Consider the following 23,525-nt stretch of genomic DNA (forward strand, 5'->3'; position numbering starts at 1 on the left):
CATGGAGTTAATTGAAGGGGGGGGGGGGGATGTGTAGTTTAAGAGTAGTGTAGGTTGTTATTAAAAAATAGCTACGTATATGTATCAAGATCTAAAGTTTCATGAGTTAAACACGTGCACTTCAAGAAATTGAGTCATGTTAATAAAGTATTAGGGTCGTCTCCGATAATTTATATGCCTCGGCCGAGTTTAAATAAAATGAACTGTAGACCCTAACGAAATAATATAAGCAATACAAAATTTTAGGCCTTATTTAAATGGTCGTTTTTTGTTTGGTTTAAACAATTAAATTTTAAAATGGGCTTACTTTTGGTTATGATTTAAGTTAAGCAAAAACTTTTTGTATAGAAATAAGCTTAAACATGTCTTGAATAAGAATAGAACCTACAACATTTTGGTTAGGAGTCATAACCGTTTGCCACTAGATCAAACTAATTATTGCATAATTAGGGTAAACCATTAAATACATATATTTTTTTCTCTTATTCTTGTCTAACAAGTAATTGTATGGTTATAAATAGGGTTATTTGTAATCAGGCAATCACAACTTAACAATCCATACAATCAAGGTTTAGACTTGAAAATCTTATTTCGTCATGCTAGGGATCATGTCCATTAAAGAAATCGTACAATATTTGGATTTGACAAGGCATGTGGACCGACTGTGGTTTCTTAGGCTATGCGTAGTGGAGGGCAACAAATTGGGGCGAATTGCGACACGTGGCGCCCAGTCAGTAAGGGGTGAGAATTTGTTTTTGGGGTGTAATGGTGTAGGGCTACAAATAGTAATTATATATATATATATAGGGGAGGGTTATTTTGTGAAGCATGGTGAGTTTTAAGAACTTTAAGAACTCAATTTTGAACCACACATTTAATTAAATGATTTGATATATGTGGCTGAGATTAATTTTAATTAAAAAATGAAGCATGAAAGAGAATAAATATTTTTGATAATTACACAAGTTTAAACGTTAGTTACACATGTGTAAAAAGTCGATTCGGTGTGTAAAAAAATACCGTAATTTTTTGTACATCATTTACTCTTACGTATTACACATCTGTAAAAAAAAATTGTTACGTTGAGTTCTTTCGAGTTCTTAAAATTCAAAGTGGTTCTCAAAAGAAATCAATCATATATATATATATGTGTGTATATATATAACACACACACATAGTTATATAATAATAATAAAATTAATAACATTAATCCGGCGACAAATATCACCCGCCCCTTATCGCCCCAATATCGGGGGGGGGGGTTGTTCCTCTACAATTTCTTCCAAAATCGCCCTCCAACGTCGCCCACTACAGTTAGCCTTATTGTGTTTGTAAGGTTTCTCATTTTCTTAATAAAGACCGAAATGGCACTGATTGGTTATTACCATATCGAATTCATGATTTTGTCGATTGTGATCGAGTTCGACTACATGTTATGTTTTTCTTCGTTCAAATCTTTTCAATGGTGTTCCAACAAGCAACCAAGTAACGAGCTGTTTCTCATACTGATGTTGAGATCATGTGGATTGTATGCATAAGAGCTGTACTGCACTCACTCTTTGGTATGCCAACATTAGTATTACTTATGTGAATGTTAATCATATCTTTCATCAGCAAACTAAATACACTGAGATTAGTTTAAATTTTATCAGGGACATGGTTTTTGGGATGGCTACCTCCAGGTTCATCATGTTACTACCACTCATTAACTTGCAGATGTCATCACCAAAGGGATATCCACGGCTAAGTTAAATTTTCTTAAGTCCAGAGCTGCATATATATAGCCTACATGTATATATATGTAGTATCTCATTATTATTTAATATTTAGTTAGTATTTTTATACGTACGTAGTTAGTATTTTGAGATTCAAATGTTTAGGAATTAAGCTAAAGTACATACCTCTCTCTCTATCTTTCTTGACATATCCCCTCCTTTGAAAATTCACATTAGAAATTGTCATATTGGTCTGTTGAAAAGTCATTATGTTTAAAAAGGTTTTAATTTGTAGGAAAAATGCTAACAAAAATGAAAAATAAAACTTTTTGAAAAGAAAAAATTACAAATTTTGTCCTTTTGAATTACATAAATTACGGAATGGGTCCTTTTTTAAAAATAGTTTCAATATTTGTCCTTTATTTGCATGTTTGTCATGGTTTTTGTCCTTTAAGCTAACACCCGTTAACTAGCCCCATGTGCATAAAACGTGACGGCCATAAAGGTCTTTTCCCCTGCCCCTTCTCTTGCTACTCATCTAAAACACTAAAATAAATTAACACATTTTATAATTCTCAAACCCTAATCCCCAAAATGCAAACAAAAGCAGAATTAGAAGACATACATAAAGCAAAGTGTTGAAGCTGGAGACATAAATTAGTAAGCGGCGGGGTATAGGTCAAGAACCGGAGAACGGCGTTGAGGTAACCCACACCGGTTTTTAATTTTAAATATAGAAGGTTTTTAAATGCAATCTGGCGGTGGAGGACCGCCGTCGGCGTCCGCATCGCCGTCGTCTTCGTCGGCGCTAGCGGTGGCGCGATTTGATCTGGTGAAGCATCAACAGTAGCAGCAGCAAATGCAGGTTAGGGTTCGTTATATTTTCCAGCTTTCCGGTAAGCATATGCCATGGTGAACTGATACAGATCCTTGAGCAGCGGCGTCACCATTGGATTGGTGGGACCGGCGATGGCCATAAATGTAAGTTGCCGGATTTTCTACGGAAATTGATTGGAGTGGAAGGAGTTAGTTGATAGAGGTGAGTTGTATGATGAAATTGGCACCGATGGAGTACACCGGAGGAGATAAATCGCCATTGAAGGAGCTATGTGGTGGATTGGATGGTTGGTTGAAGCACAAAAGGGGATTCATTGGGAAGAATTTGGGGATTAGGGTTTGAGAATTATAAAATGTTTAATTTATTTTAGTGTTTTAGATGAGTAGAAGGAGGAAAGAGAAGGGCAGGGGGAAAAGACCTTTATGCCCATCACATGTTATGCAGATGGGGCTAGCTAACGGGTGTTAGCTTAAAGGACGAAAACCATGACAAACATGCAAATAAAGGACAAAGATTGAAATTATTTTTGAAAAATGATTCATTCCGTAATTTATGTAATTCAAAAGCACAAAATTTGTAATTTTTCCTTTTGGAAATTATAATATATATACAAACCCATGCAGACTTATCATCGCAGCCTATTGTATCATTTTAGTCTTAAAACATATATGGACCACTCGATAATATTCAATATATAGAAGGCTTTTATCATTTTAGTCTACACGTTATAGTAAGTCAATACTTTTGAAAGATATTTTCTAACACAATTCAAGATACATATTTCAATTGTCTTTAAATGTGAGAGAAAACGTGTGGCGGTTCATTACATACCCCAAACCATACGGTTAACACACACGCACCATTGTCTGACTTGGACCGGCTACCAAACATGTCCATACCCTCAAGAACTCTCATCTTATGGCTCACTGTTAGTTTCATATATTTAACCAATACCTTTACTCGGGCTCAACCCGAGTACATACACCATGTCTGCGAAAACGCTACTAATTATACAAGAAACAGTACATACCAAAGAAACCTCATCACTGCCTTCTCCGCCCTTCCTTCCACCAACTCGGGTTTAGGTTTCTTCAACTCCTCCAGTGGTCAAGGCATCGATAGAGTCAACTCGGTCGCCCTTTGTCGAGGCGACATTAATCTAGATATGTGTCTGAGTTGTCTCAATAGCTCCATTGTTAACTTGCAACAACTCTGCCCGAACCAAAAGGAAGCGATAGTATACTACGATTACTGTTCGCTGCGATACTCCAACCAGACTATATCTGGAAATGTAAACACTCCCAGAGGGACTACATGGTTAATGTGGAATTTCCGAAACGCGACAAACAAGGATCAGTTTAATGGTGATCTAAGACCGTTGTTGATCGAGCTGAGAGCCGACGCTGCTGCAGGCGGTTCGCTAAAGAAGTTTGCCAGTGGGAACAGGACAGGGCCGGATTTCACAACAATTTATGGGCTTGTGCAGTGTAATCCGGACTTATCGAGTCTAGAGTGTAGTGATTGTTTGGAAGACGCTGTCAATCGGTTTGGCCTGAGATATAGCGGGAGTGTTGGAGGGAGAACTCTTAAACCTACGTGTAACTTCAGGTACGAGATTTATCGATTCTTCAACGTGAGTACTCTTGTCATAACACCACCGCCATCTTCGTCGCCAGCACCGCCGACTTCCCTGGCTTCCCCGCCAGTTTCAGCATCGTCGTCGCCAGGTATTAGTTATTTTATAGACAACGTGTATATGGGGACCAAAATGATCGTTTTGACCAACAACATTTCTTAACTAGCTCTCATTTATAGTAGGGCTGACAATTCGTGTCTTAACATGTTTAACAGGTAAGAAGCGACGCACGTAACACAAATATCAAACATGAATACGACTCGTTTAACTGCTTTATATGTCATGATTATAAGACAGTTTTAAGTTTTGTGTACCAATAAGGGAAAATGATGAAGTCTAGCCTATTAATTTCAACTATATAAGAAAATAAAAAAATCACATACCGCACTTTTTTGATTAACAGGTCTTATCGTGTCTTAAAAAAGTACCCAATTGGCAGCCCTAATTTCTAGAAATACCCAAAAGAACAACCAAACTGTTTGGGAGGACTGGCCAAACTTAAAGCCAATATAATCTCGTCAATAGTTCATATATGTGAAGGAAGCCGGAATTTGTGTCAAATCGACCAAATTGTTTTCTAAGTAAATAACCAACATCTCTTTGGATTTTGAATCCATGTAAAATGAATTCCAACTTGATTAACATCCTTAATATCCATCTCCTTGTTACATTTCATGAATTCTTGCATTACCAATTACATTCTAGATAAAACATTGGATGTGTCTTGACTCTTGAATTTTAGTCTTTATAAAATGATTAATTTGTAGGAACCGAATTCGTGAATTGAGTAAATAAACAGAAAATTAACAAACAGTTTTATTACTTATACAATACAATACAAGAATCTGAAATACAATACATAATCAAAGAAATAAACCAAATACAATACGAAAAAAAAATATAAACGGTTTGGCTGAGGATCGTGTTGAACACGGGGCCCTTAAAACAATATTTCGAGTCTCCCAAGAGAACTCGTTGTTTCCCATGGTACAACAGCCGGAGCAGTAGTACTGTCGGAGTTAACCGTAAACCTGAAAAAGGTTCGAATAAAAGAAACCAGAAATGTAGAAGAAGAAGAAGTTGGAAAAACCTTGCAACAATGCTTGTGTTGTGTGTAAGGTTTGGTGTGTGTTGCAACTTAGTTTACCTCTCTATTTATAGAGGAAAAACAAGGCACAAGTTTTTCATCCCACCAATGTGGAATACACCACTATAGTATTTTCTTTCAAATACACACAATCACACATCGATATCTCATTCATCAATGTCTATTAGTGTGCATTTGTTGTGTCATAACAACCTACTAATGCACACGTAACAAATTTTCCAACATAATTAACATAACCTATTGTAGTATTGTTAATACTATGACTCGGTTGTTTAATTTTATATAATCCTTCTTATGATTTCTTTCACGATATAATACACGAATATTTGGTAATGCACTCATTTTCTTGTAGGAAAAAGTTCTAGCACGACGGTGACGATAATAGTTACTATTTCAATAGTCACTGTCGTCTTAATAATCATTAGCATTTGTATCTTCGTACGACGGATCAAAAGGAGGGAAAATTTGTCAACTGAAACCACAGAGAGTAAGTCCTAATAGTTTGAAATCATATTTGCAAGAACTCAAACATGCACTGCCAATATTTTTAGCACCATAATACTATCATTTTGACATACTACACCAATTTTTGAGCCATTGTGTTAGTATATGGATAACAACTGTTCAATAAAAAAATTTAATTTGCTGCTGTTTTAACAGCTGAAACTATGGATATTACCAATGCCGAGTCTTTGCAATACACCTTTAGCCTAGTAAAAGCTGCAACAAATAATTTTTCTGAAGATAATAAGTTAGGAAAAGGCGGATTTGGTGCGGTTTACAAGGTATATATACACAAATTTAATATTGCTTGTTATATTCCAATAATAGAACCTTTATGTTAATGGAACACTAATATATGTTATCATCTAATACTTAGGGTACGCTTGGGAATGGACAGGAAATAGCAGTAAAACGACTAGCAAGGGATTCCGGGCAAGGTGATGTAGAATTTAAGAATGAGGTTCTGCTAGTCGCAAAGCTTCAACACCGTAATTTGGTCAGATTGCTCGGGTTTAGCATAGAAGGAAGTGAAAGACTTCTCATTTATGAGTACTTGCCAAATGCAAGTCTTGATCAGTTTATTTTTGGTAAGTTTTTTAAGAGCGGTCCTCTTTTCCACCCAATATATTGTGCCCCACAACAGACATTTATACAAATTTTGAAGGAACTATGGGTTTTGATAACTAGATGAAAGTATGAAACGCTTAAGCATAAGGTTTACGTTTAGTAACTTCTTTACAAAAAATAAAGTAACTATTCTTATATCCCATAAATTGATTTCATCTTTAAAAAATGAAAGAGCTTATTACTGATCAACATAATGACTATTTTTGGATAGCAAAATATGGTTTTTATAGGATATTGTTAGTAATGCATATACATGTCGATGGTTGTTGTAGATAAAACTAAGTGTACACTTCTTGATTGGGAAAAGCGATACAAGATCATCAAGGGTGTTGCAAAAGGACTTCTTTACCTTCATGAAGACTCTCGTCTAAGGATAATTCATCGTGATTTAAAAGCTAGTAATGTTTTGTTAGATGCGGAAATGAATGCTAAAATTGCAGATTTTGGCATGGCAAGGTTGTTTAAACCTGAGGAAACTCAAGGTGATACAAGTCGAATTGTTGGTACCTAGTAAGTATATGATCTTCAAATAATTTGATACTTGGAAATTTATGAAGCTTGTTTTATTTACATGATAGTGCAAGTGCTAATATTCTAGTTTCTTTATTCTCTTATGTAGTGGTTATATGGCTCCAGAATATGCAATGCATGGCCAGTTCTCAGTAAAATCAGATGTGTTTAGTTTTGGGGTGTTGGTGTTGGAGACGATAACAGGTCAAAAGAACCAATGTTTTCATAAAGGAGAGAGCGTTGAGGACCTTCTTAGCTTTGTAAGTATCCATCTTATATTTTAAAATCTAATTAGAAGAGCATATACATGTAATATATATATATATACACGCACACACGATAACATTCCATTGACATTGAAAAATTTAGTTTCACTATTGTACTTTTGTGCTAACAAACCAATCTTTTCTTTATTGTAGGCATGGAAAAATTGGCGGAATAAGACAGTGATAGATATTATAGATCCCACGTTAAGGACAGGATCAGGTTCGTTGCATGATATCATTAGAAGTATCCACATTGGGTTATTATGTGTTCAAGAAAATGTTGCGAATAGGCCAACGATGGCCTCAGCTGTTCTTATGCTCAATAGCTTCTCTCTCACCATTCCGGTACCATCAGAGCCTGCATTCTTCATGCATAGTAAAATTGATCCTGAAATGCCACTTTTTCATCAGTATAGTTCCTCGACAAGCAGTGGTGGAATCGGAAAATCAAGCATACCAAAATCATCCGAGTTTTCAGTAAATGATGTTTCAATATCTGAGATAATTCCTAGATAGGCTTTAATAATGCACTCTATATGGTACTAACTTGGTTTTGAAACATATTTCCATTCTACAATTAAACATTGCATGTGAAGGTAAAGATGCATTTTGTGTGTGCACTTGTATCATAAACATGAGTCTTAATTTATCCAAATAGTTCATCATTTTCTTATTTCACTTTTGTAGTTTTTTTTCTCATCTTCTGTAATCTAAATGAGATCACATGCAATTATTTTACAATAGAAACATAATGCGGCAATGTAAATACTGTTTTGATTACGCAACCTCTATAGATTTTAGGTTCTAAAACAATAGCTAAGGCCACTGTTTTGATTACGCAACCTCTATGGACAATTTTATCTGGCTCTTCCATATGAACAACGTTCTTTTCACATAATATATATTGAGAAATAGTCTCGATATATTGAGAAATAGTCACATGATTGGGTCATGTAATATATATCGGCTTAAAACTTTACAACCTTTTGCAAACTGATAATGAGATTTAGAAAGTATTGACACTCTTGGATTATAAACACAACTTCGGATTAGTTATATTCAATATTATACGTACTAAAAAATTATAGCACGCACAACACAGCCACACGGGGCATGTGATATAATCAAATTATTACATTATAACATCTCACTACATAAAACGATTTATAAAAACTTAACGAAATAAGAATTTTGTTTTCATCAGTACTTACAAACAAATGTATATATGCATTAACCTATGAGAATATAACGAATCACACACTACTTCGAACATAAACATATATGTACATCTGGTTTTCCTCATATACTTTTTAATGGGTCCTTGTTTAGTTGTTTATAATAGTAACTTTGTTGTTCAAGAAAACATAGAAGGTAACTTGAGGGTCTTTCTTATATTAGTTCAAATGTATATATTTTACACAAGTAAAGATGCAAGGGTGGGATTAAAATCAGAAGTGAAGTGTGTTTAATTAGATTTGTTGATTTGATGGTGGATATGGAAAGTGTGTTTATTGTATGGTGTGTTTTATTTTAGTTGGGGTATGTTTATTGTGCGGTGTGTTTTATTAGATCTAATGGTGAAAACACACTTTCTACACTTCTTAGTAAAAATCTACTTTTATTATAACCTTGCTCAGATACACAAAATACCTGAACCTAGAATTGAACTTGAAAAAAAAAACCTGAACCAATACCTGAATCTACCCATAAGATACGGATATGATATGCATTTCTGAACCAAAACATGTACCAGGAACCAGGCCCGATTTGTACCAAATAATACCCCGAAAACCGGAACCGGGTTTTTCCAATACTCGAAACCAGGTTTTTCAAATACCCGAAAAATACTTCAAAAAGTGCACCCCCTTAAAAACCCAACCTATGCTCGAAAAATATAGGGAAAACGCCCGAAAAAACCTGAAAATAGGGGTTTTTTCATACCCAGAAATAAGGTATTCAAACACCTAGTTTTAGAATACCCGGTTTTATACCCGACCCAGACCCGGTGCATAGGGTATGGTTTTAGGGACAATACCAAACCTGACTCGGGTAATGCCAATACAAGATTTTTCAATACCCGATCATACCCAGAACCAAGTATTACAAAAACCCAATTTTTACACCTCTACATACAAGTATTTCATATATTAAAATGTCCACTTTTATTTTTTTAATCAAGTTAAATGTATACATACAAGCAAACATACCCACTTGTTGATGTTGTATTTTATTGTCTGCAGTAATTCGTAACTGTAAAAAAACTGTTAATTCTATAGCATGGTCATGGAAGAGATGCGTAAAACGCCGTTTGAATTCTAACCGTAAGAATAGATGATGTATGATGACATCCAAAAAATACCATGATAAATTAAAAAGTGACTAAAAAAACGATAAGTTGGGAATGAAAATACTCAAGTTTTTCTAATCCAATGGTATCAAGGTGATTGTTAACGTAAACTCTTTCAAATATCAAAGGTTCAAGTTTCATAGATGGTGTCAGTTTTCCGTTTAAAGAAAACTTAAAAGATGTATTGAATGGAAATGATAGGTGTGACCAAAACCTTACGGACGATTATAGTTGTTTAGAGTTTTCATAACCCGTTATAGATCCACAATCATATAATTACACTAAAAGTCACAACATTTTTTCTATTTTTTAAATCAAATATTTTCGTACACCTTTATTATTACGTTTCTCTCCACTCCACAAACAACACTTTAAAAAATTATGTGATGTAAACAATGTATCTATAAATTTAACGATAAATAATAACATTTTCTTTCTGAGTATTTAAAATAAAATAAATGGGCTGGGTTTAATCATTGGGCTATGAACCAGACTCCTCATACACTTTCGTTCATAACCCTTGAAAGAAATCAACACTATAATAACCCGTACACATCGCCGTTAACCATCACCGGCGTACCTCCGTCGCCGCCACACTCCTCTCCGGAGAACTCTCAACCATTGCATAAATCTTGCCAGACCCATTAACAATAATATTCAATGGAGGATCCCATGGAACTTGACGAACAAATACCTATTAACGAACCCAAGACACCCAAAACAAGTAAGAGAAAACAGAGCAAGATTGACGACGATGACGTATTTGTTAAGGAGAAGAATATTAAGGGGATATTGTTGTCTGTACGGAAGCCATCTTATGTTTTGAAGAGGGGTATTGGTATTGGACGAGAGTTACGGAGTTTGCGATCGGAGCACCGGAAAAGACTCCGTTGTATTCTCCGGCAACTGGTTCGGCGGCAGAATTGGGAGGAAGCGTGTGGTGTGTTGAGTTTATTATTGAAGGGGACGTATAAGGAGAGTGGTGTTCGAAGCAATCGGAATAAGTATTGGGTATGTTTAATTAACTTTAATAGTTCATGTCATTTGTTCTTTAAATTCATTCCTGTTAAATGTTAATAATTCAATTGAACTTTTAACAGTTTAGTAAGAATGCCTGCCTTTTAAAAATTGGGGCTTTTGATGCTGGTTTTTGGGTTTCGGGCTTACGGGTAGGATGCCTGAACGCCTGAAGTTGGCGCTGACAACTAGAAAGTCAACTCAGAAACATTTTTTAAAATCAATCCGTTTTGACCCGAAAGCTGTTTTGACTCATAACCCAAAACTGACGGCCTGACCCGAAGGGATGGGTAACGGGTCAAGCGTAAGGTTTAGTACCAGGACCGAAGGGGTGGGTTACGTTTGTTGCAAACTTGCATTGCACCGGACGTGCATTCCTTGGAGCCCGTTAGGTGTAACAGCACCTGAATGCACGTAACCGGCATTCCTTCAGACGCACGTAACCGGTGCTAAAAACCAGAAAGTCAGAACTCAGAACCGAAGCTGAAATGTACAGTTTTAAAACAATATATTTTAATCAACATGTTTGGAGTCAAAACCCGTTCTGACCCAAAAGATGTTTTGACCCATAACCCAAAGCCACCGACCCCGACCTGTTTGCTAGGAGCCTAGGACTTAGTGGTAATCAACCCTTCTTAACTCGTTATTCACCTCCATGATTTTAAAGCACAGATTGTTCTTAAGGTTCACCTCGGTTCTGATTCCCTTCTAAGTTGGTTTGTTCTGACTCGCAGCCATTTTGGCCCGAACCAAAATAACCTTTTTATAAACTGACCTGGCATGTTGTCTGACTCTACACGCCTGTAATAAACATACTCAGTAAAATTCCACTGATAACATGTTTATCGGAGAACTCATGTATATATTATAGTTTTGCAAATGCTGCACATATCTGTTTTAATTGGTTTTGACTTTTATTGTTGTGATAGTGCAATAAACAATTTGGTTTCCTTTTGCTATTTAGGCTACATTGGAGCTTTTAGAACGTATGAAGGCTGCCAAATTGGAACATAAAACGGTCCGGAAGGTGTATGATATATGGATGAAGAAGGATGGTGATGGTAAAAATAAACGGTCATTGAAGGTATTGTCTAAATAAGTTGCATTTTATATAATACTTTTGTCTATTAATCATCAATTATTTGTTGCAACATTATTATAACTTACATCTTGTGTGTTATATCTTAATAATTGAACATTTGATTTTTGGCAGGGTAGGTTAGATGTACATCTAGAATTCCTCCTATTCCATCTTTCACGAAGTAAAACTGATGACGCCATACAGACTATAATAAGGTTAGCATTTTGTTTTGCGAAAAAAGTACATTAATCAAAAGAATATTTCACTTGTAAACTTATTTCTTTCACATGTGAACTTGACTCAAGATTATTTCCAACACTAATTAAATTTGTTTTATAATCAGTCTTAAGCAAGATAGAGACTTTTCAAAAGACCCAATAGCAAATTTGGTTGTAGGGTTAGCTTATTGTCATATATGGTACAAGGGTATATCGAAAGAAGTTTGTGTTCGTTTACATGATGATTCACATGAGTCTAGTACTTCCATTCAATCAGGGATGTCCGAGTCCCAAGGTATGATGTCAGTTCATTACTCTAATGGACAAGAAGGTGCTGATGTGGAAATTCAAAAGCCAGATTCAAATACCTCTGTTGGAAATTACAAGCAAGAAGTGAAAAAAGAAAAACCTGAGTATGATGAACTCCATATGAATTTTGATGAACTCCATATGATTTCTGATGAGAGTGATCAAAATGGAAACACTGCGCGGTTCCCGCATACTGGTGACAAAGTTTATGGTTCTATTGTCAATACGCATGGTGAGTTTTCAATTTTTTTTATACAGGGCATTTTGGCTTATATACTTTTGATTACAGAGGTGTGCCGTGTGCATAAAACCAAAATAACCGAACCCAATAAAAAACCAACAGTTTGGTTTTATACTTTTTAAAAATTCGATTTTTTGGTTTGGTTTTAGTTTTGCAATCAACCAAAAACTGGAAAAAAGAAACGAGCCAGAGCGAACCGAAAAAACTGATTTTAAGTATTTTATAAGAGCAAACACAATATCGCTAATTGTTTTTTTTTCAAATTAATGTTATTGAGCAAAAAGTGTTGATTAACAAAAGTGGTACGCTGCTGAAACTGTGTTATTGTGTTTACATTTGTCTTAGCAATATCATTCGCAGCATGGTAATTTTTCTGATGTTTGGTGTTTGGTTAAACTACTATATTTTTTCGCACTCCTTACATTAGTTTTTTTATGTTTCTTGTTTTCTATATAGACTTGTATGTAATTGATTGATTATGGTACAGATTTAGAAGGTTTGTTGATGCCCATAAGATTTCCAAAAACAAATAGTTTCGAGGATTTCATCTCTCTTCAAAACAGTATAAAAAATGACCACTATAAGGCTGCAGTTGATCATTTAAAGAAGGCTCTTCATTCCACTCCACCAGCTTATGAGGCTTTACTTCCCCTAATACAGGCAAGCAACATTATCTATAAAAAATATTATTTCAAAAAAACTTTTGTAGTTATTTAAATTCAAAACTCAATTTTGACAGATGCTTTTGTTTGGGGATCAAGTCAAAGAAGCTATAGAAGAGGTTGAAAGTGTCGTTCAAAATTCGCATGCTGCACTTCCTTTTAGGTAAAAAAAACAGTTTCTTAATTCATTTTATTATTCTTTTGTAATTTTGTTAATTAAACTCTTTTATTAATGAAGGTTAAAAGCTAGTCTTCTTGAACATTTTTCCAAAGAAGATGCGAACAAATTGTGCAGCTGCTTCGAGGACACATTAAGAAAAGATCCAACTTGTAGCCACTCACTTTCAAAGCTAATAAACTTGCATCATGCGGGCATGTTATCACCTCTTTATATTGTTTGAATTATATAACTTGTCGATTCATATATACTTAGTCTGTTTTGTATAAATTTTCAGGAGTTTACAGTAGAGAAAGTTTGGTAGAGATGATTGCTTTGCATTTAGATGCTACATATGCAGGATGCGATATTTGGAAAGAGTTCGCTTCATGCTTCATAGAACTTTCCAGATGCGATGAGGATAGAATGTCAAGTTGTGTCAACGGTGACGGTGAAAGCTGTTACATTAACTCTTGGAAGAATATCCCTGATATGTTTCAAGTTGATGTGTCAAAAAAGAACTGGAAATTACGTTGTCGATGGTGGTTGACACGCCATTTCAGTCAAACTATGCTACTATCAGAAGCTAATTCAGGTATTTTATTTATTTATTTATTTATTTTACATTCACTTTTTCAGAGCGTTGAATATTACTCCCTCCGCCCCATTTTAAATGTCAATTTTTCCATTTTTGGTTGTCCCAATTTAAATGTCATTTCTATATATATAAATTCAATTTCCAATTGTGCCCTTACACATATACTAGATGTTTCATTTTACAAAAATGGTTTTTAGCCATAATACATTATTGTCATTTTACAGCTCATAAAATAAAATGATCAAGCATTTCTTAATTTGTGTGTTTTGGGTCCCTTGACATTTAAAATGGGATGGAGGGAGTATGAACTTATTTAACATGATTATGTATTTAGGGAACTTGGAGCTTGTAGCATACAAAGCTGCATCGGCGTGTCATCTTTATGGTCCAGAATCCGCGTATGTTGTTACAGCTTGTAGATATTTAGGAAAAGAAAAAAGTGAAGAACTATTAATCTTGAAAGAGCACATGGAAAACGCTATTGGATTCGCACAACATAACACGCGATGTTGGGCCAATTCGTATGTATAGGCCTTTGGGTCCATTTTTGTTGGTGTTTATTAGAGGGGATAATTCAAAATTTTGATAGAAGTTAGTCTGTATTCCTTGTCCAGTATTGCAGTTTTCGTATCCCCGTGTAATACAGAGCTCACTGGGAGCAATTTTGTTTGATAGCTTTAACATTGTATTGATTCTTCATTGTTGTTAAATTTAAGAAAAAAAGAAAGCAAGAAAGTTGTAATCCAAATGGCTACAATTACGTGTTCGTTATTTGGGCCAACCTTGTCTGTACACACATCCGTCACACCTAACTTACGTGTCCGTGTCTTCTTGATGGCCCGGCCTTTTGACACGTATAACATAGTTAGTCGAACTGCAACCCCATAAATTTTCTGCTATAATTTAGTTGGGAACCTTCTGTCACAATGCCCATGTGACTGCTCTACATCTACACCAACCTGAATGGAGGTGATGGACTCCGTCAGTACGTCATTATCCATGTCTCCACCGCTCTGTGCAAACATCATAAGTATTTGAACTTGGTTGCCCATGGAACCAACTAGCCTTCAATGGTGATCTAGACGTCCTCATCGTTGGCGTTCCCCCCCCCCCCCCCCCCCCACACACACTTAAGTCACAATAAAGGCACTGCTTTTAAGCGGCTAATCCTTAAAACTTTTGCTCTCTAAGTCGCTCTTCTAGCCGCACGATCATGCCCTATATACTTTACGTGACTAACACAATACAGTCAAAGAAAAGCATGCACCATATAACTGACTCCTGAATTGACTTTAACAACTCATTCATGACTACTGCAAATAAAAATGGGTTAAACACCGACCATTGGTAGAGCCATGGAGGCCTACCTCTACATGAAAAAAGTGTAAAACATCTGTTGTAAATTTATCATTTCAAAACAAAACTTAAAAGTGTAAAACATGTGTTGTAAAAAATCAGTTCAAAACAAAACTTAAAATAGGATTTAAAATAATATGAATCAAAACTTTCTACTAGTGCTTTTATGCACCTTAATACAACAGTAACTAAGTTTTCAAATGTATCAGTAAAATCAATCAAAGTTTTTCAAGTTAAATCAAATAAATATGTATTGATGAAAAAATCACTGAAAAACAACCAACTTTCATGATTATTTAATATAAGTCAAACTGAAAAAAAAAAAAGAAAAAAAAACCCAAAAATCATTAAATAGTAACCGAGATTAAGTATGTTTTCAAATTAGCCTTTTTTTATAAAAAAACCATTTATAAATTTTTTTTACAAAATGTAAAAGAGGTGAAAGAAACTTGGTGACCATAATGTGAAATTAAACCTACTAAAACCATTAAAGAACATTAAAGATGAACTAATGACCAATGACTGAAATCACATTTCAAAACGGCCAAACTGGCTATACATGCATGCCACATCAAGAACACCAAACATGAAAGACTGAATGAATGTTCAACCTGATATTAACATTCATAAGTACACATCACTCCAAACAGAGTGAACAAGGGTCTATACAAAAAGGTTCAAAGGAGAGATCACCTTCTTTTCAACACTTTGTCAACTGTCTCATCTCATAAAGAACCAAAACAAAGTTTAATATTTACCATAATTTATAAAAGGAGAAAGAACACCACCGTCTCTTTACTTGTATACTTATAACATCATCATTACAAGCCTTCTTCTTTCTCTTACGACTGCGTTGCTTTTGCACCAAGCCCCGTTGACTTGCAAACCGGGCAGCTGTTCTTCACGGTCAACCACTTTTTCACACATTCGACATGATACTCATGCCCACAATCTAGCACCCCGATTTGTTCCTCTTCATCATAATCGGTCTGTAAAAACAGAAATCATCAATGAATAACTGTAGCGTATGACTTGAAACTGATAACAGATATAAAATGTAGTTATGACATACCCAAAAAAGAACGGCAATTTAGGATCAATAACTATATATCGAAGCCAAAACTAGCGACAAACGAAGAAATTTTCACAACAAAGTAACCGACTTTAACTGCTTTTATATGCCATGTAACTATTTTCACAAGAAAAAACATTAAATTACCCAAAAAAAATTGTCAAAATTTTCAGGGGGGGGGGGGGTAAACGAGCCAAGTCGCTAACGCGCGAGTAATAAACGAGCGCTCGAGTTTGAAAAACTAATCAGAAGCCGAGTTCAATATATTTAAATAGAGCTCGAAATGAGCCAAGCCCGAGCTATTGACTTTTCAATTCAAGGTAATATGAACCAAATCAAAACAATGATGTTGCAACTTATGATAACAACATTGACCATGTTGACTTCAATTCCTACATGACGCAGACGCTGACATGACATATGGAAAAACGGTTACCGACTTACCGGCCAACTTATAAGAAATACCTTGAGCCAAAAGTTTTGATATATATTGATGGACGATTGCTAAATTTAACCTAAAAACGTCACTCGGCTAAAATAGAAAGATGATCAAAGTTGGTTTCCTTTTTATGCAATTTGCATAAGAGATGTATTCTAAAGTTAACTGTTTTAATGGTGCACCATAACGCAAGAAGAAAATATGTTTATACATGCAAATGAGCAAGAATATATGATCAAGATCATGTAAGGAGGTGATAATAAAGAAATGGTAATAAGCAAGTAGGAACCCAAAAAAATGCAAAAATGAAATTACAGTTCACTAAATACCTGGCAAATCACACAAGAATTAAGTTCTTGATCAGCAGAAGATGCATCTTCGGGTTCAGAAGAAGATTTGGATGAAGCAAGTACTTTCGTTTTTAAATGTTCTAGAATAAACTCATCTGACAAACCCGAGCCTGCACTACCAACCTGTTCACCAAGCGCGAGAAGCTCCTGCATAAAACGGAAAATGTTGCAAGAAGTATATGAAGCAAACAATGATATTAAAATACAAAAATTATGAATAATGAATTATAACCCTAATGACCCTTTGCATGATAGAGATATCGCAATCCGACAATAACTTGATAAGCATGTAGCTTAATCCCCAAGTAATGACAATTAAAAAAAATAATCTAATATATGGAAACTACTAATATTACATATCTAATAAATACGGAAACTATTAATCCTTATTATTACATATTATATTAGCATTCCATTATGTATACATAATAAAAAAACAAACCTTTTAAGAACATTTTTCACATAGGATTAGAAGTAAACTTTCTGAGTTCATTCTTAAAACAAAACAAACATTACTTAATTAAAGTAGGTCTTTGACAACTTACCTCGTAAGACATGTGATCGATGTCCAAACGCATATCTCTAAGATGATCAACCGAATGTCCCGCTTCACGATAACCAGAAATATCAAATATAGCAACCCCCTACACGTCAAAAAACACGTAAACTATAAAAAAAACCAACAAACAAAAGTCACAATTTCCCGTTTCAAAATATTCAAAAGCAATCGCAAGATTTCAATTTTTATGAGTATAATATAATACATCTTCAGGGAGAACCCTCAAGTGGGGAAAGGCCCGATGCCTTGCAGTTGCCTCCACCATAAGCTCCCGCCTATGAGGCTGGAAAACTCTAACACCAGTTGGCTGTGCGGGGCCTACAAACCGAGGCATGGGCAGCTCAATACCATTCTGAAAAGGATTTGTTGGAAGTCTGCGTGAAGATGATGCCACTTGAGAATGGAAGTCTATATTAGGTCCTTGCATTGGCGGCTGCGACGGTGGCGGGTGGTGAATAGTGTGGGGACCCGGATGAGGCGTGACAGCTGCCGGGTGCACAAAAGCCCCCGGAATAGGTCCTGGAATAAGCAAGTTAATATTATTAAAAGTCACAATTTAACTTATCTTAAAAATTCGTATATATTACCTTGAAGATAAGGTAGACCGGGACCATGATTCCACAAAACCGGTTGAATATGTTGACCACCATAGTTACCCGGAATCAAATGACCAGTATTATGGGCTAAGACCGGGTCAACCCCGATAGCACCCGAAGAACTAGAGCCAGGTGTCGGGTAATAATACTGCATATTTCCCGGGAACCCTTCAGCGTTCTTTCTTTTAAACGCATCAATAAATGGATTTTGGATCTCGTGATTGATTGCAGGTTGGAAAACCCGGGCACCATTAGGTGTCATGTATACATTGTTGGCAGGGTGATGAAGGTGAGGATGAGGATGATCTGGACCATTGAATTGAGTGATGCCAGGTGGCAAAGGTCCGTGATTTTCTGGTAGGTGTTGAGGATTAAAACCAGGTAATATTGCGAGATTATTATTAGTAGGTTGCGGGAAACTCAGTAGTCCACCGTAAGGTACTACACTAGGTTCCGGGAGAATACGGCCATGTTCTGTTTCAAGTGGTGGGCCTGTATAAAGTATATTCCGTTGTCCCATGTCGTTGAATGATGAACTGCAAGTAAATCCTGATCAATCATGAAAAATATGAACTAGATTAGAATATTAAATACAAAAATATTTTATACGACATTTATAGTAACACAGAGATAAACCATAAAGCTATAAGTGATAAGAAAGCCCATCATAACAAACTGCAAAAAGTACACGACACGCAATCAATAAACCTTAAACAAGATAAAAGAGTTTGTTGGAATTCAACTTTCACAGACAAAGTTGCTGCCTTTATCTGGGAATAGGATATCATAACGGGAATTGTTTTATTTTGGGACAATCCAAAATGGAAATAAATCATGTTATTGCTAGGGCAACCGATAGGTAAAGAAACTTGAACCCTTTTAACTAAAAATATTGTAATATTGTTCGGATTAGTGTCTATATACAAACATCAATTCAATATTCTAATAATGGACCCCTTAAGAATGAAACATATTAAACGAGTGATAATGTTCTTGGATAATCTACCGAAGATGCTTCAATTTACAACCATGTTATCCACAAATTTTGTGAAATTCACTTTCGGTACTCGGATAACCTAAGTCAACTAATATGACAACAGACACCGACAGGAAATGCACGCCATATAACTCGCACAACGTCACAAAACCCGAATTCTCACCTAAATGTGCAATAAATCGATTAATGTAACTACCATCTAAATGTGGTTCAGTCTGAAAAAGAAAATTGCTACACGTAACACATAGTCAAACAATCAACCGCAACCAAAACTGTTTTTTAAAAAAACCCTATACAGTATGGACTCGTTTGAGTTCACAATAAACAACTGCACTGAAATCGACACACGCAATCAAGAGAAACGTTTCCCTTATTTCCCGTTAATAAGTGGTGCATCCGAGCATAACAATGCTAGAACCGCATTCGAAAAAGCATCACCAAGTACCAACATTACAGATATTTTTTCATTACTTTAAGGTTATGCTCGACAACATCAAGTATTCTATTTACCAATTAAACCCAACCCTAAAATATCTTGTTGCCCTAGTAAAACTTTCATGAATTCAAGTATTCAAACTTAATTTCTAGCATCTTGCAATCAGCATTTAATCAAATCTTTTCGGCTTAATTTTACGTATTCATCTTGAATTAGAGCATCCATATACAGGGTTTAATTTCATTTATTTACTTCTAATTTTATTTTAAACCCGGAAACCAAATTCACAGTTCCAAAAAGAGAATCAAAACAACTTCAATCCACACCCCCATAAAAAACCCAAAACAAGTCAACAAAAATCACAACTTTCCGACAAAACCCACTTCACAAAACCATCAAACAAACATAAATCATCATAAAAATAGTACCTTTTTATCATCAACAGACTCCAGAGCTTGGTTGAATTAAGTTACCAAATTGAGCAAAAAAAGCCCTAAAAGAAACACGATCATCAGCACATTAATAATCCAACAAAAACCCTTAATTCGAAAGCAATGATGATCGGTGTGCTTGTGAACAGAATCAAGTTAATGTCTTATCTACTCAAATTACTTAAAGATGGAAATTTGATGACGAATTAAAGAAATTGGTGAAATTGGGGGTAAATTGATGAAGAACATACCCTAATGAGGGTTGATCGGAGCCTTGAAATCGATTATATTGTAGATAATATTATTATTAATATTATTATTTTGGGAGAGAAAGAATGAAAGAGATTGTGATGAAGAAAACCCTCTTTATTTGTTTGTCTGCTTATTTCTCTAATTTTGGCTTTTAACCGAAACTTTATTTGTTTTGTTTTCCGTGTTTACAATTCCCAATTTATTTGCAAATTATTACATCAATATATAATAAAGATATACCAAAGTGGTTGCATTTTTTTATTTTTATTAAAACTAACATCAATACCCGAGTGATTCATTTTTAGAAATATATTAGTTGTTTATACTGACTTTTATCATTACATGTTTCATGTCCGACTCACCTAGAAACACTATCGGTAAGGAATCCCGTCACTTCGAGAAAACTTACTGAAACGTGAGAATATAAAAATCTCAAATCCTAACTATCACTTTTATTTTATTTGACCAGAAGGACAGCTAGGGATGGCAAAAAAACCCAAACTCGATGGGGAAAACCGAAACCCGCCCCGAACGGGGCGGGTTCGGGGACACTTAATCGGGGACGGGTCCGGGTTCGGGTTTTCCCCGTTTAAGTTAATCGGGTTCGGGGCGGGTATGGTATAGCCTGTACCCGCCCCGTATACCCGCCCCGTATACCCGTTTAAAACCCGTTTAATTAAATATAATTTTTATATTTATATATAATATATTATTTATTATTTATTTTCCCAATAAGGCTGCCTAACCCATTTTCCCGTATACCCGTTTAAAACCAGTTTCCTACTTTCCCATTTGGCCATTTACCCTAACCCTAGAACAACCTCCGAGGCATATTGCCAAACTATTGAATATGATTGTGACGATGGTATTGAGGTAATACATATATATATGGTTTATCGTTTACATTTTAATATGGTTTAACAATGATTCTTATATAGTTTCCAATTAATATGTTAATGTTTGATTATCATAGCAATCCGGCGTGACAAGTGTTTGAATGGTTGAATGGGTGCGGTATGGACGTGTAAGAAGGATCAATCATGAAGTTAATTTCCGTTGTGATGGGAGAAATAAACATTTTTATGTATTAATAATGTCTTTTGTATGTGTAATGTGTTTGGATATTGAACTTTTTGTGTATTAATATTGTATTGTAATTTTGTATCATTTTCTTACAATCGGGTTTTAAACGGTGAACCCGACGGTTAAATGGGGATCCCCACGGGGAATTTAGCCCGTTTAAAAACCATTTATGCTAGACGGGTTCCCCGAATACCCGCGGTTTTCCCCGAATCCCCGATGGGGATTCCCCGTTTAGTCCCCGCGGGTTTTTAGACGGTTTTGGTAATGGGTTTTATAAACCGGGGCGGGTATGGGATTGGCATTCCCCGCCCCGAAACCGCCCCGTTGCCATCCCTAAGGACAGCTGCGTTGTGTTTCCGAGTTTACTTAACGAGAGAAAGAAAAGGAAAGGAAAAAAAAGTTTTCATTTTCTTTATTCTCCCTTTCATTTTTCTTTCTAGTTTTCTTTCTTCTCAATTCTTTCCATTTTAAAAAGAGTTTTTCACACACTTTTCTTCTTTAATTTCCCTCTTTTCTTTCCTTTATTTCCATTAATAAAACTTGGAAACACATCCTTTTTATCTTTCTTTTTCTTTCTCTCTTAAAAAAACTAAAGAAGACATCAATTCTTTACTTTCCATTCATTTCTTTTTCTTTCTCTTCATTATTAACACTCAAAATTCAATAACACATTTAATGCATAATCAACTTTAACTAATTAATACAAAATAAATAAACAAAAATAAAAGGATAATAAAATAATAAAATCTAAGTAAATAAGTTTATTCACACTATTCGTATGGTCTCCCTTTGATATTTATGGAAAACAATTAATTGATAAGATTTTTAACAATGTTAATCGAAAGCCGATGACGTCGTTGCTGAAATCAAGGTGTGTGTCTTTAATTTAAATCAAGAACCATGTTGAAGCTTAATACGCTTACTTGGGATGACAGGTTTGATCAGTGTAACCTTTCTATTTCTTTTCCTAACTTTTTGTATTTTTTTCTCTAGTAACTTGCTAATGAGACATGTTTTAAAAAAAAAGAGTCAAGTTATTCTACAAAGGGTTATAAAAATGATAAGTGTGGGAAGCCATAAATAATAGACATGTGCCAAGTGAGACCCAAAGGAAAAAGGGTATAAAGGTAATTGTATACATTTTCTCTCCTCACATGCAAGGCACATGTTAATACCCCCATCATTTTAGAACATTTATAATTTTTTCGTAAGATATTTTAAAAAAAAAATTCATCATAATAACAAGCGTTTTTTTATCTTTAATATGAGTATGATTTTTGTTATATAAATTTTAAAACAAAAATCACGTCATTGTGTCTTTTCGCACACCATTGTGTCTTTTTCGCTTATCATTGTGTCTTTTTCGTCATTGTGTGTTTTCACACACCATTGTGTCTTTTCGCTTATAATTGTGTCTTTTTTCGCACACCATTGTGTTTTTTCGCTTATCATTGTGTCATTTCGCACACCATTATGTCTTTTCGCTTATCATTGTGTCTTTTTTTCGTCATTGTGTCTTTTCGCTTATAATTGTGTCTTTTTTCGTCATTGTGTCTTTTCACACAACATTGTGTCTTTTCGCACACCATTGTGTCTTTTCGCTTATCATTGTGTCTTTTTTCGTCATTGTGTTCTTTTTCTTCATTGTGTCTTTTCGCACACCATTGTGTCTTTTCGTTTATCATTGTGTCTTTTTTCGTCATTGTGTCTTTTTTCTTCATTGTGTATTTTCGCACACCATTGTGTCTTTTCGCTTATCATTGTGTCTTTTCGCTTATAATTGTGTCTTTTTTCGTCATTGTGTCTTTTCACACACCATTATGTCTTTTTTCGTCATTGTGTTTTTTTTCTTCATTGTGTCTTTTCGCACACCATTGTGTCTTTTCGCTTATCATCGTGTCTTTTTTCGTCATTGTGTCTTTTTTGTTCATTGTGTCTTTTCGCACATCATTGTGTCTTTTTTCGCCATTAATACATGTTACACAATAACTTGAAACGTAAAACACAATGGTGAATACGTATAAAACAATGACCTAAAATGTAAGACACAATGGCGAATACGTATAACACAATGGCCTAAAACGTAACACACAATGGTGAACATATATAACACAATGACT

General features: G+C 35.1%; 4 protein-coding genes across 4 annotated transcripts; 3 read left to right on the top strand and 1 right to left on the bottom strand.

The window, feature by feature from the left end:
- The first annotated feature begins 3,441 nt into the window (after window positions 1-3,441).
- LOC143587722 (cysteine-rich receptor-like protein kinase 25) lies at window positions 3,442-7,917 on the top strand. The gene is made up of 7 exons (XM_077068930.1): window positions 3,442-4,280; window positions 5,650-5,784; window positions 5,958-6,082; window positions 6,178-6,388; window positions 6,701-6,938; window positions 7,048-7,198; window positions 7,358-7,917. Exons 1-7 carry the CDS (start codon window positions 3,443-3,445, stop codon window positions 7,718-7,720), a joined length of 2,061 nt encoding a protein of 686 aa, XP_076925045.1. The 5' UTR covers window position 3,442; the 3' UTR covers window positions 7,721-7,917.
- A 2,131-nt stretch (window positions 7,918-10,048) lies between these two features.
- LOC143587751 (uncharacterized) lies at window positions 10,049-14,561 on the top strand. Its single transcript, XM_077068950.1, has 7 exons — window positions 10,049-10,562; window positions 11,533-11,652; window positions 11,782-11,864; window positions 11,993-12,408; window positions 12,905-13,242; window positions 13,318-13,831; window positions 14,169-14,561. Exons 1-5 carry the CDS (start codon window positions 10,212-10,214, stop codon window positions 13,132-13,134), a joined length of 1,200 nt encoding a protein of 399 aa, XP_076925065.1. The 5' UTR covers window positions 10,049-10,211; the 3' UTR covers window positions 13,135-13,242; window positions 13,318-13,831; window positions 14,169-14,561.
- Window positions 13,157-14,365, top strand: LOC143586567 (uncharacterized). Its single transcript, XM_077068091.1, has 4 exons — window positions 13,157-13,242; window positions 13,318-13,451; window positions 13,535-13,831; window positions 14,169-14,365. Exons 1-4 carry the CDS (start codon window positions 13,157-13,159, stop codon window positions 14,363-14,365), a joined length of 714 nt encoding a protein of 237 aa, XP_076924206.1.
- Window positions 14,562-15,791: 1,230 nt separating the features above from the next.
- LOC143587761 (uncharacterized) lies at window positions 15,792-20,469 on the bottom strand. The gene is made up of 7 exons (XM_077068955.1): window positions 20,322-20,469; window positions 20,068-20,132; window positions 18,198-18,755; window positions 17,816-18,129; window positions 17,597-17,695; window positions 17,031-17,198; window positions 15,792-16,179 (listed from the first exon to the last, which is right to left on the bottom strand). The coding sequence occupies exons 3-7, from the start codon at window positions 18,724-18,726 to the stop codon at window positions 16,033-16,035; spliced, it is 1,257 nt and encodes a 418-aa protein (XP_076925070.1). The 5' UTR covers window positions 18,727-18,755; window positions 20,068-20,132; window positions 20,322-20,469; the 3' UTR covers window positions 15,792-16,032.
- Between the last annotated feature and the right edge of the window lie 3,056 nt (window positions 20,470-23,525).

The sequence above is a fragment of the Bidens hawaiensis genome, unplaced genomic scaffold, assembly GCF_021521415.1.
Source record: "Bidens hawaiensis isolate Kalapana, Puna unplaced genomic scaffold, B.hawaiensis_p1.1 tig00001575_1, whole genome shotgun sequence".
Taxonomy (NCBI): Eukaryota; Viridiplantae; Streptophyta; class Magnoliopsida; order Asterales; family Asteraceae; genus Bidens; species Bidens hawaiensis.

Excerpts from the sequence above, each read along its gene's own strand:
- LOC143587722 (XM_077068930.1), top strand. The coding sequence starts at position 3,443 with ATGTCCATACCCTCAAGAACTCTCATCTTATGGCTCACTGTTAGTTTC. Across the intron at positions 4,281-5,649 it reads TTCAGCATCGTCGTCGCCAG|GAAAAAGTTCTAGCACGACG; the intron begins GTATTAGTTATT and ends ATTTTCTTGTAG. Across the intron at positions 6,939-7,047 it reads AGTCGAATTGTTGGTACCTA|TGGTTATATGGCTCCAGAAT; the intron begins GTAAGTATATGA and ends TCTCTTATGTAG.
- LOC143587751 (XM_077068950.1), top strand. The coding sequence starts at position 10,212 with ATGGAGGATCCCATGGAACTTGACGAACAAATACCTATTAACGAACCC. Across the intron at positions 11,653-11,781 it reads AAAATAAACGGTCATTGAAG|GGTAGGTTAGATGTACATCT; the intron begins GTATTGTCTAAA and ends GATTTTTGGCAG. Across the intron at positions 12,409-12,904 it reads TTCTATTGTCAATACGCATG|ATTTAGAAGGTTTGTTGATG; the intron begins GTGAGTTTTCAA and ends ATTATGGTACAG.
- LOC143586567 (XM_077068091.1), top strand. The coding sequence starts at position 13,157 with ATGCTTTTGTTTGGGGATCAAGTCAAAGAAGCTATAGAAGAGGTTGAA. Across the intron at positions 13,452-13,534 it reads AATAAACTTGCATCATGCGG|GAGTTTACAGTAGAGAAAGT; the intron begins GCATGTTATCAC and ends ATAAATTTTCAG. Across the intron at positions 13,832-14,168 it reads ACTATCAGAAGCTAATTCAG|GGAACTTGGAGCTTGTAGCA; the intron begins GTATTTTATTTA and ends TTATGTATTTAG.
- LOC143587761 (XM_077068955.1), bottom strand. The coding sequence starts at position 18,726 with ATGGGACAACGGAATATACTTTATACAGGCCCACCACTTGAAACAGAA. Across the intron at positions 17,696-17,815 it reads TGAGGGTTCTCCCTGAAGAT|GGGGTTGCTATATTTGATAT; the intron begins GTATTATATTAT and ends TTTGACGTGTAG. Across the intron at positions 16,180-17,030 it reads ATTCTTGTGTGATTTGCCAG|ACCGATTATGATGAAGAGGA; the intron begins GTATTTAGTGAA and ends CTGTTTTTACAG.